This window comes from Hemiscyllium ocellatum, chromosome 4 (genome assembly GCF_020745735.1).
Source record: "Hemiscyllium ocellatum isolate sHemOce1 chromosome 4, sHemOce1.pat.X.cur, whole genome shotgun sequence".
Taxonomy (NCBI): Eukaryota; Metazoa; Chordata; class Chondrichthyes; order Orectolobiformes; family Hemiscylliidae; genus Hemiscyllium; species Hemiscyllium ocellatum.
Genome location: NC_083404.1, coordinates 56,791,790 through 56,804,649, shown reverse-complemented (window position 1 = coordinate 56,804,649; position 12,860 = coordinate 56,791,790). Strand labels below are relative to the sequence as shown.

Here is a 12,860-nt window from a genome sequence, read left to right as displayed (position 1 = left end):
TTGTAAATAAGGATAGATTTTGAAATTATATTGAGAGCTTTAAGTTGGTAAGAGAGGTGAAGGGCACGCAAAGCAGTTATGGGCTTACAGTAGAGATACAGAGAAAGGCATTCACAAAGTAGTTAGATGCAAGCTGGCACTAAAAGAATTATTACTATTAAGTTGCGTTTTCCAGCCTTTTTCATGTATGCTCAAACCATAGTTATTTCCAGATTATAGAACTCACTGGTTCAGAGAAACCTAGGTATCTGGTACCTGAGTCTCAAAAGGTTAGCGTGCACGTACAGCAAGTGATTATGAAGGCAATTGGAATGTTGCTGTTTTATTGTTGAGGGGAATGCAATATAAAAGCTGGGATATTTTATTACAGCTGTACAAGGCCTTGATGAGACCACATTTGGAGTCCTGGTCTCCTTTATTTGAAAATAATCAGTGGAAGCAGTTCAGCAAAGGTTCTCTTCTCTCATTTCTAAAAGTTTTATCCTCTGAATAAAGGTTGAATAGGTTGGGCCTGCACAGATTGGAATTTGGAGAGGAAAGATGAATTTATTGCAGTATTGGAGATTGTGGGGAAGTGATGATGTTTATCAGGATGATGCCCCTTGAAGAAGATTAGAACTATGGGACACCAATTGAAAGCAAATCTCTTGAGAGTCATTAAAATGTGAAATTCTGTTTGCCAGAAAGCAGCAGAGATTTTGTCACTGATTTTAACTGATGTTTTGATTTTTGATAGAAATTGAGGGTTGTGAGGGACAGACAGGAGATAGAGTTGAGACCACAACCAAATCAAGCATGATCCTACTGAATGGCAGAACAGATTTGAAAGACCTAATGGTTGCCTCTTGATCCTAAATCCAGTGTTCCTGGACCTATGTTTTTAGAATTTCATTCTTTAATGACTCGACTTGAGATCTTTTATGATTTTTGCAAAGAAATTTAAACAATGTAATTGATTAATGATTGCCTCTGTGAAAAGGGACTAGCTACAGTTTACATAATAAACTAAGTGCAAGTAATTTCCAGGTACTACAGAAGATTTAACTTATTTTTACTTGTTTTATTTTTACGCTGTTTATGGGTAACAAAAATCAATTAACTGTTAAAAACTCTTTACAAATTTGCAGCAAGTATCTCAGATTGACAATGATCTGAAAGCAAGAGCATCAGCATACAACAATCTGAAAGGAAATTTACAGAATTTGGAGAGGAAGAATGTGTAAGTTTTTTTGTGTATTGTGGTTTACAGTGAATTAATTTGCCTTTTACTTGTGAAGTGATGATTTTAATTTATTTTTATTCCTTTTTTTATTGTTCCTTTCTTTCTCTCACCCCAAGACTGTGAACTGATTTATCTCAAATATTCATTTTTCAGTCACAAGTTGAGATTTGCTACAACAAAAGAATTATTCAAAGTTATGATGAAACCACTTTGGGGTTCAGTAGTTATGACAGCAATAATTCATACAAATGTATTTGTATGGATATATAATGTAATAATACCTCATAGGGCAATTCACAGGTGCATCATAATACAAACATATGGAGGTATTAGGTATTAGGTATTAGTGAGTTTTGAGAAGATTTGTAACTCCACGTTGAGGCTCTAAATGTAGGTTTGCTCATTGAGTTGGAACATTTGTTTTCATCAACATACTAGGTAACATCTTCAGTGAGCCTCCGGATGAAGCACTGTAGCCAGCTTTCTTTTTATGTGCTTGGGTTGGTGATGACATTTCTTATGGTGATGTCATTTCCGGTTCTTTTTCTGAGGGGGTGGTAAATGGGATCCAAGTCAATGCATTTATTGATAGAGTTCTGGTTGGAATGCCATGCATGTAGGATTTCTCTTGCGTGTCTCTGTTTGGCTCGTCCTAGGATGGATGTGTTGTCCCAGTCGAAGTGGTGTCCTTCCTCATCTGTACATAAGGATACTAGTGAGAGGGGGCATGTCTTTCTGTGGCTATTTGATGTTCATGTATCCTGGTGGCTAGTTTTTTGCCTGTTTATCCAATGTAGTGTTTGTTACAGTTCTTGCAAGGTATTTTGTAAATGACATTAGTTTTGCTTGTTGTCTGTATAGGGTCCTTCAAGCTGCTGTTTAGTGTGTTGGTGGGTTTTTGGCTACCATGATGCCAAAGGGTCTGAGTAGTCTGGCAGTCATTTCTCAGATGCCTTTGATGTAGGGGAGGGTGGCTAGGGTTTCTGGATGCGTTTTGTCTGTTTGTTTGGGTTTGTTGCTGCGAAATTGGTGGACTGTTCATTGGTTACCCGTTCTTTTTGAATACGCTGTATACCTGATTTTCCTCTACTTTGCAGTGTTTCTCTTTGCAGTGTGTGGTGGCTCGTTGAAATAATCCTCTAATGCACCTTAATTTATTGGAATGATTGCTTCTGTAGTTCAATATTTGGTCCGTATGTGTTTTTTTCCTGTAGTTACTGGTTTGAAGTTCCCCATTGGCTATTCGCTCTACTGTGACATCTAGGAATGGCAGTTTGTTGTTGTTTTCCTCCTCTTAGTGAATTTTATGCCAGTAAGGATATTATTGGTGGTTTTGAAAGTTTCCTCTAATTTGTTCCATTTACTGATAACAAAGGTGTCGTCCATGTAGTGGGCCCAAAGTTTAGGTTGGAGGGTTGACAGAGCTGCTTGTTCAAGTCTCTGCATTGCTGCCTCTGCTAAGAACGCTGATATCAGAGATCCCATAGGTGTTCCATTGGTTTGTCTGTAGGTTATCTTGTTGAATGTGAAGTGAATGGTAAGGCATAGGTCCACTAGCTTGACAATACTGTCCTTGCTGATGAAGTTGGTGTTTGGTGTATGTGTCTTTGGGTCTTCTAATAGTGTAGTCAGTGTTTCCTTGGCCAGGTTGATGTTAATGGATATGAACAGGGCCATTATGTGAAAGGAAACCATCATTTCATCCTCTTCTATCTTGGTGTCTTTTGTTTTCAGGAATTCTTGGGTGGAGTGGATGGAATGGCATGAGTCTTCTATTAAGTGTTTTAGTCTTTGGTGTAGCTCCTTGGCCAATCTGTAAGTTTGTGTTCCACGTAGCGAGACTATGGGTCTGAGATGGTCTCCTTGTTTGTGAATTTTGGGTAATCCGTAGAAGCATGGTGTGTTGGATCCATCTGGATTCACTTTTTTGGAAGTCAGTCTTACTTGTTTCTCCAGATTTCTGAAGTTCTTTCAATCGGGTTGTGATTTGGTTCTCTAGTTGTAGGGTCAGGTCTGTTGCCACTTGTTAGTAAGTGTCGGTATCTGCAAGTAGTGCATCACTTTCTTAATGTAGTCTCTTTGATTTAAAATGGCTGTCAAGTATCCTGTGTCTGCAGATAGGGTAACAATGTTTTTATCTTAAGTATTTCTCGTTCTTTCCTTCCTTGTGTATTGAGTGTGTTTCCTTCTTTTTTCCTGCTTAATGTTGGTGCGACTGCATGTCTATTGGTTTGCTGGGTTTCTTCTGTGAGTTGGTTGTCTTTCAGTGTTGTTTCTAATGCTGCTAAGAAATCTTTCTTATTAGCATCCTGGAAGTTGTAATTTAATCCTCTCACTAAGACTACTTTTTCAATGTCAGTTAAGGCTCGGTCAGAAGTTCTTTTTAATCCATGTTTCTGTTGTCAGTGTTATTTTGTGTAAGTTTGTCTAGCTTTTTCATTTTCTGTGTTTGTTACTGACTGATTACAATGACTTATTGTATTACATCTGACCATTCATGGTCTGTTGCATGAGTGAGTGAAGATTTTTGGTGCAAACGTTTCCAGTTGTTATTACTGAGTCTGTTGTGGGCATCATTAATCATTTCTTGAAATATTCAGTGGCTGTTTTGCTCTGCTATTCCTTTGGCTAGTGGGGTGTTAAGGGGAGGTTTGTATTTATGACACTTGGGTAGTACCTGTTTCCTTTTGCATTCGTGCAGGAAGTACAGTTGTTCACAAAAAGACATGACCCATTCTCACTAGTATCTTTAAATAAAGATGAGGAAGGACACCACTTCGACTGGGACAACACATCCATCCTAGAACAAGCCAACAGAGATACGCACAAGAATTCCTAGAAGCATGGCATTCCAACCGGAACTCTCAATAAACACATTGACTTGGATCCCATTTAACACACCCTGAGAAAAAGAACAGGAAATGGCATCACAATAGGAAATATCACCACAGGAAATGACATCATCAACCCAAGGAAACCCAAGCATATAAATAGAAAGCGGGCTACACCACCAGTGCTTCATCCAGAGGCTCACTGAAATTGTTACCTAGTATGTTGACAAAATGTCTGAAAATGAACCTTCCAGCTCAGCGAGCAAACCTACATCCAGGTATAGGATATAACTGACCAAAAGCTTAGTCAAAGATGTACATCTAAAGGAGGGGAACAACATAGAACAGTGGAGTGTATTCTGGCATGGCCACCAATGATGGAGTGCTTAAAATTAGAGATGCAGAAGAGGCTAGAATTATAGTATAGTTATCCATTTTCTGTGGCTGCAGGAGATAACAACAGATTGGAGAAACATGGTCATGGAGGGATTGGGAAGAAAGAGAGAATTTTAAATCAATGTGTTAATTAATGAAAGCCAGTGTAGGTTAGCAAACACAGTTTTCAGGGGAATGGGATTTATTGCAACTTGAGATATGGGCAGCAGAGGTTTGGGTGACCTCAAGTTTATAGACAGTTGAGTGTGGGAGACCAGTTTGAAATGTACTGAATAATCTAGTCTGAAGGTGACAGGCATGATTTAAGTTTTTAGCAGCAGTGAGCTGAGGTGGGTATCACCATAGGAAATGACATCACCAACCCAAGCATATAAATAGCAAGACAGCTATACCACCAATGATGGTTCGAAGTGAAAATAGACAGCTTTAGTAGTGAGGAGAAAGTGAGGACTGCAGATGCTGGAGATCAAAGCTGAAAATGTGTTGTTGGAAAAGCGCAGCAGGTCAGACAGCATCCAAGGAGCAGGAGAATCAGTGTTTCGGGCATGAACTCTTCTTCAGGGCTCATGCCCAAAACATCGATGCTCCTGCTCCTTGGATGCTGCCTGACCTGCTGCGCTTTTCTAGCAACACATTTTCAGTCTTAGGAATGATCCAATGTGAGTTCAAAACTACTGCTACAGTCAAATGTGACACCAACTTTGGGAGCACTGCCTTAATCTGACTGTTTCCAGGAAGAAGAATTTAGTCAGTGACTAAGGAACAGAGTTTGGAGGAGGAACAAAGACTATGGTTCCAGTTTCCCCAGTATTTGAGACAATTATGCCCATGTGTTGCCAATTTTGTCTGATTTGTATTAGGAATGGATCCTCATCTTCGTGATATTCTAAAAATGAATGCTTGATCCATGGTCTCAATCTTAATTGCATCCTTTTTTAGAAACTGTTACAAATATCGATGTATTACTTTTTCCAGGAGAACAATAGTATGTGACTTGCAATAATTGATCTGTCTGGCCATTTGCAGGGGAAGCTTGATGACAAGAAGCCTGGCTGATATTGTGAAGAAGGAAGACTTTGTAATGGACTCTGAATATCTTACCACATTGTTAGTAGTTGTCCCGAAGTAAGAATCCTTTAAAATGTATTTTAAAAGCAAGGAAGGTTTTGAAATGTGTGCTTGGTTAATATGGGGGAGAAAGATAGTCATAGGGATGTACAGCACGGAAACAGATCCTTCGGTCTAACTCGTCCATGCTGACTAGTTATCATAACCTAATCTAGTCCCATTTTCCAGCACTTTTCCCATATCCTTCTAAACCATTTCTATTCCTATACCTATCCAAATGCCTTTTAAATGTTGTAATTGTCCCAGCCTCCTCCTCTTCCTCTGGCAGCGCATTCCACGCACGCACCACCTTCTGCCTCTTAGATCCTTTTTAAGATTTTCCCCTCTCGCCCTAAACCTCTAGTTCTGGACTCCCCCATCCCAAGAAAAAGACCTTTTTGTATTTACCCTATCTATGCCCGTCATGATTTTGTATACCTCTATAAGGTCATCACTCAGCCTCGACGCTCCAGGGAAAACAGCCCCAGCCTATTCTGCCTCTCCCTGTAGCCTAAATCCTCCAACCCTAGCAACATCCTTATAAATCTTTTCTGAACCGTTTCACGTTTCACAATATTCTTCTGATAGGAGGAAGACCAGAATTGGGCACAATACTCCAACAGTGGCCTAACCAATGTCCTGTACAGCTGCAACATGACCTTCTAACTTCTGTACTCAATACTCTGACCAATAAAGGAAAGTGTACAAAACACCACCTTCACTGTCCGAACTACCTATGATTCCACTTTTAAGGAACTATAAACCTGCACTCCCCAGGACCTTACCATTAAGTGTATAAGTCCTGTTAAAATTTGCCTTTCCCAAATGCAGTACCTCACACTCATCTAAATTAAACTTGACCTGCCACTCCTCAGCCCATTGGCCCATCTGATTGAAATCCCATTGTACTCTGAGGTAACCTTCTTTCCTATCCACTACACCTCCAATATTGGTGTCATCTGCAAACTTATTAACTATACTTCCTATGTACACATCCAAATCATTTATATAAATGATGAAAGCAGTGGACCAGCACTAATCCTTATGGCGCACTACTGGTCACAGGCCTCCAGTCTGAAAAGCAAACTTCCACCACCACTCACCTCTGTCATCTACCTTCAAGCCAGATCTGCATCTAAATGGCTAGTTCTTCTTGTATTCCATGAGATCTAACCTTGCTAACCAGTCTCCCATGAGAAATCTTGTCAAATAACTTACTGAAGTCCATAAAAAAGATAGGTCTCGATTATAGTGGTGCTGGAAAAGCACAGCAGGTCAGGCAGCATCCCAGGAGCAGGAAAATCGACATTTCAAGCAAAAGACCTTCAATAAGAATGGCTTCAGGAAAGGCATCCATAAAGATGGCATCCATTCTCATCCCTCATCAATCCTCTTCATTACTACTTCAAATAATAACTGAAATTTCTCAAATATCTGAAGGAATTTGAATTGATGTATTTTACATGGACAAATTAGAAACTAAATTAAAAGGTTGCATTTTGGAAGGGGTTCAAGGAACCCAGGCATTTGCAGGCACAAATCTTTGGAGGTGGATAGGATATGTCAGCAAGGCTATCCTTCATTTTCCACTTGGGGATCTTGCAGCCTTCTAGACTCTATCAAGTTCAGCAATTTTATGTAGGAATAAATTACTGCAGATGCTGGAATCTGTATTGAAGACAACAAATGCTGGAGATCACAGCGGGTCAGACAGCCTGGAGAGTTTCAATTCTGATGCAAGTCATCTAGACTCCATGTTAGCTTGCTCTCTCCATGGATGCTATCTGACCCACTCTAGCATTTGTTGTTTTAGGGCTTGGGCTCTCATGTCATAACACGGCCTGGTGTGTGGGGTAATCACCGTAGTCTGCCATTACACACAGGCCAGTGTTAGTTATCAGCAATTCCAATGAATAACTATTCACCCTCTTAGCCAGATAGTTGTCCAATCCTTTATCTGTCTAACTGTTCTCTCTTTTTGGGCTCTACCCTCATCTATTGTTTACTTGTTACCCCCTCCCCGACCCCTTCTATTTTCCTAGGTCACTCAACCTGATAAGATAACTTTGATTTCTTTCCACAAATGTTGTCAGACCTGCTGAACTTTTCCAGCAATTTCTGTTTTAGAGGCTGTCACTAACAATTGTTTTAGTGTAAATTTGCTCTATTATAAGCATGTCAAGGATTAAGAGGCAGTGCAGAGGAAATCTATAGAATGTTACCAGAAATGAGGGAGTTCACTTGTTTAATAAAATTAGAGAAACTGAGATTGTTCTTTAAGCAGAAGACTTGAGGAAGGTTTAGTAGTGATGCTCAAAATTGAGGGATTTTGGCAGAGTATATGGGGGGAACAGCTCTTTCCACTGGCATAGAGTTGGTAATCGGAGAGCACACATTTAAGGTAGCTGGCGATAAAGCCAGATGAACATAAGAAAATTGTCATCCAGATTGTGTTAGCTGAAAGGATAGTAGTAGAAGATTCAAAATTTAAAAAGTCACTTAACAACCCTAACTTTTTCTGTAATATTTAGTGGGTAAGTAGTGGACAAATACAACAAATTCACGACCGTGCTTAGATTTCAACAGCAAGCTTTGTTAGCCAGGTGCTGATCTAGTATAGTATGGAGGAGCAGGATGATCAGGTCAGCATGTTCTAAACTTCTCTGCTTAACTCTGCGTGTACTGACCTGCATAAACCATTCACAATGGTGATAAGTGAAATTAAATTCACTATTATTTGGAATAAAATTCTAGGTCACTTTGTTCTTTCAAGCACATTGCAGTGTTATGTAAACCTAGCTCCATTAGTGCAATCTTTCAAGAAAGCTAGTACTTGACGCTTTGTCAGGAAATGTTTGTTTAACAATTCATGAATATACTCCTGAAAGGAGAGACTTTTGTCATGCTCTTAACTATTTTGTTTTTCCTCCTTATTACACCATCTAATTTTAATGTTCAGTCATTTTGAATTGGGTACAGGATGGCCTGATGAGTAAGATGCTTTCATATTATGATATAATTTAGGAAAAGTTAAAGCAGCAATTTGATTCTCAACTGAAGTAGTTGTAAGCAGGAGCTCATCTTTATGGATTCAGTGCTTGAAATTCTCTCAATTATCAAAGCTGTATCAATTAGCAAGTAGTAATTGATCAATAAGAAAGCTATGAAGGAGGTATTTTGTGAATTCTAAGTAGTCTTTAGCAATCTGAGTAAGTAATTTAACTCAATTGATTCCAGTTAAACAACCAATTGTACCTTGGTTATCCTGGTCCTTGAACAACTGTATAATTATTCATTACTCTTTACTTCTTTAGAACAAATTATCTCGAATGGGAAAAGACTTATGAAACTCTAGCAGACATGGTGGTTCCACGGTCAAGCAAGTAAGGAAGTTCTTCCATGTATTTTTTGTGGTCTTTCTAACCATTGGAAGTTGTATAAAATGCCATTCTAACTTGTAGTTTTACGTTTGCTGAGGAACCACTTGAACTACTTGGAAGAGTCTAGTACTGTGTCCTAAAGCTTGATTTCAATGTGACTGATCTATTTTTTTCAGTTTAGGATGATGGAAATTCTTGATATACCAGTGTCTAACAACTAAATTGTGCATTTTTTTTGATGGATTGAAAAAAAAGGATCAACCAGTGTCAACTCATCTGAGACAAGTGGGATGGCCCAGAAGTAGGGTCACTTACCTCTGAGCCACGTGACCTTTGAGCGTGAAATGCAGTGGAATGGCAGGGCACTAAATTAAGTGGTTTGTGCAAATATTGACAGTTTCGTGTTGATGGTTTGTGTTTATTGCATTTATTTTAGTCCTGCATGGGATGTGAAAGACCAGCATTTGTTATCCATCCATATATTTCCTTCAGTCACTTGGTCATTTCAGAGGGGAGTAAGAATCAGCCACATTTTTGCTGTGCTTCTGGAGTCGTGTGTGGGCAGAGTAGATGAGTATGGCAGATCTCCATACCTAAAGTTCATTCGTGAACCAAATGGATTTTTACAAAATCAGCAATGGTTACATTGTCACTGATAGGAAACATCTAAATCCTGGAATTTGAGTTAACATTCCATGTTTTCCAAACATTTAACTTGAGGCTGTAGATTACTCGTCCAGTGACAATGTCACCACCCCGACCAGACTGTTCTCCTTGGAAGAAAGCAGACCATTTGATAACAGATTTTAAAATCATGAAATGTTTAAATCTAGTGAGTAAAGAGAAATTATTTCCATTGGCCAAAGGACTGCTAGCCAGGGTACACAGGTTTGAGTGATTGGTTAAAAAGCCAGAGACAATATGAAAAAGTCTTTATTTTTTTGGAATGTATTACTTGATAGGGTGCTGGAACCAGATTCAAAAGTGCTTTCAAAACAAATTGGAGAGATGCTAGGAAAAGGAAAAAGATAAGTAAGTGGGAAGAGTTGGATGTTTTTAGAAAGATCCATTGGAATTCTAATTGGTTGAATAGTTTCTTCTGTGCTGTATTATTTTCTGATTCAATCTTAGCAAAATGAGAAGAGAGCAGTTGTTGGCAACTTGCATATATTAGGTAGGCATGCAATCTGTGCTGCTTTTTAACCATCTAATTAAAACAAAACTGACTTGTATTTAAAACTTGTTGCTTCTGCTGTTTGCATTTGGCTAACATGCAGGGAATCAATGCTAAATCAATCTCAGCCATAACTTTGAATGTGGTGTATTGTAACTGCAGCCAGAGTGAGTTCACTTGTGAGCAAGGTAACAAACTTCTTGTACGTCTAATTGCATAAAACCCTGCAGCCTTATTTCAATGTAATAATATAATTTTTGATATATACTCCTGTTTATTAAAAAGGAATTTTCTCCTCCCTCTCCTTTTAAAGGTTGATATGTGATGACATGGATAGCGGCTTGTACACTGTGACCTTATTCAGAAAGGCAGTTGATGACTTCCGACTGAAGGCCAGGGAGAACAAGTAAGAATTTCTTACCAGTTTCCATTAGAACCTTGCATTTCAATATGAATGTACTCAGTTTTCTTCTCACTTCAGGTTCATTGTTCGGGATTTCCAATATAATGAGGAGGAGCTGAAAGCAGATAAAGAAGAGATGACTCGACTTTCAACTGACAAAAAGAAACAATTTGTATGTATTATAAGCCACACTTTCTGCAGCTATAAAAGTTGTGCTTCTATGTGCTCTATACAAGGTGTTATTCTGTCATGACTGCTGTCATTCAGTGCAGTTTGGTGCAGAAACTTTGTAGGTTTACCTTCAAAAAGAAACTTGGCCAAATTAATGTGACATTTTCCCTTAGAAAAGGAAACTGAAGATCACTGTATCTTAAAGTTTCCAGGACATTGCTAATAGGTGTTCACAGTAGAATCTCGCTTTATTCTTAAAATTGTGAAATTGTGGGTAACAGTGCAAGTTGCAACACAGAAGGAGGCTTTTCAACCCAGTGTCCATGCTAGCACTCTAAGAGCAAATTAGCTTCTCCCATTTCCTTTTGTTTAACTTAATCAGGGTATGAAGGCGACACTGGCTGTGCCAGCATTTGTCTGCTCGTTTACCCAGAGGCAATTTTCCTGTGTGTCTAGAGTCATATATACCTTACCAGGGAGCCAGATCGGCTTTTGTGACCATTGCCAATGGATTTATGGTCATCATTAGAATCCAATTTCCGCCATCTATTGTGGGATTCATACCCGGGTCCACAGAACATTACCTGGGTCTCTGGATTCACACTCCAGACATATACATTTAGGCCAATGCCTTCTCCCTAAAATCTATCTATCTTGGCCTTCAGCATACTGAGTGACCCTTAAACCCAGATGGGCCTTGAACCCAAAATGCTTAGGAGACTGTGGCTCATTCCCACCCACTCATTCAGACTCAAAGATATACAGCATGGAACCAGGCTCTTCGGCCCAACCCGTCAGTGCTGATCAAATATCTTAAATTAGATTAGATTACTTAGTGTGGAAACAGGCCCTTTGGCCCAACAAGTCCACACCGAACCGCCGAAGTGCAACCAACCCATACCCCTACATTTACCCCTTCACCTGACACTACGGACAATTTAGCATGGCCAATTCACCTGACCTGCATATCTTTGAACTGTGGAAGGAAACCCACGCAGACATGGGGAGAATGTGCAAACTCCACACAGTCAGTCGCCTGAGGCGGGAATTGAACCCGGGTCTGTGGCGCTGTGAGGCAGCAGTGCTAACCACTGTGCCACCGTGCCGCCTAATCTAGTTCCATTTTCCAGTACTGGCCCATATTCCTCAACCCTTCCTATTCATATACCCATCCAGATGCATTTTAAATGTTGTAATTGTGCCACCCTCTGGCAGCTCAATCCATACATGTATCACCATTTGCATGGAACTGTTGCCCCTTAGGTCACTTTTAAATCTTGCCCCCCTCACCCTAAACCTGTACCCTCTAGTTCTGGACTCCCCCATCTCAGGAAAAATACCTTTGTCTATTTACCCTACACTTGCCTCTCATGATTTTATAAACCTCTATAAGGTTCTTCCTTAGCAAGGGAAAACAGCCCCAGCCTATTCAGCCTCTTCCTGTAGCTCAAACTCTTCAACCGTGGCAACGTCCTTGTAAGTCTTTTCTGAACCCTTTCAAGTTTCACAACATCCTTACAATAGGAGGAACACCAGAACTGCACGCAGTATTCCAAAAGTGGCCAAACCAATATCCTGTACAACTGCAGCATGACTTTCCAATTCCTATACTCAATGCTCTGAATAATAAAGAAAAGCATACCAAACAACGTCTTCACTATCTTGTCTACCTGGAACTACACTTTGAAGAACTATGAACCTGCAATCCAAGGTCTCTTTGTTCAGCTACACTCCCCAGGACCTTGCCATTAAGTGTATAAGTCCAGCTAAGATTTGCATTTCCAAAATGTAGTACCTTACATTTATCTAAACTAAACTCTGTCTTCCACTTGTCAGCCATTGGCCCATCTCATCAAGATCCTGTTGTACTCTGAGATAACCTTATTCAGTGTCCACTACACCTCCAATTTTGGTGTTATCTGCAAACTTACAAACTATACCTCCTCTGTACACATCCAAATCATTTATATAAATGATGAAAAGCAGTGGACCCAGCACTGATCCTTGTGCACATCAGTGGTCACAGGCCTCCAGTCTGAAGAAGAATCATCCACCATCTTCTGTCTTTGAGCTACTTCTATATTCAAATGGCTAATTCTCCCTGTATTCCATGTGATCTAACCTTGCTAACCAGTCTACCATGAGGAACCTTGTCAAATGCCTTACCGAAGTCCAC

General features: G+C 39.7%; 1 protein-coding gene across 2 annotated transcripts in view; it reads left to right on the top strand.

Moving 5' to 3' along the window:
• The window catches only part of atp6v1c1a (ATPase H+ transporting V1 subunit C1a), a 90,777-nt gene that overhangs the window by 61,862 nt on the left and 16,055 nt on the right, over positions 1-12,860 (top strand). For both annotated transcript variants that reach the window (XM_060823249.1, XM_060823250.1), the window contains exons 6-10: positions 1,128-1,219; positions 5,476-5,574; positions 8,871-8,939; positions 10,424-10,516; positions 10,592-10,685. In XM_060823249.1, coding sequence (XP_060679232.1) covers positions 1,128-1,219; positions 5,476-5,574; positions 8,871-8,939; positions 10,424-10,516; positions 10,592-10,685 — 447 coding nt within the window. The remainder of the gene's footprint in view (positions 1-1,127; positions 1,220-5,475; positions 5,575-8,870; positions 8,940-10,423; positions 10,517-10,591; positions 10,686-12,860) is intronic.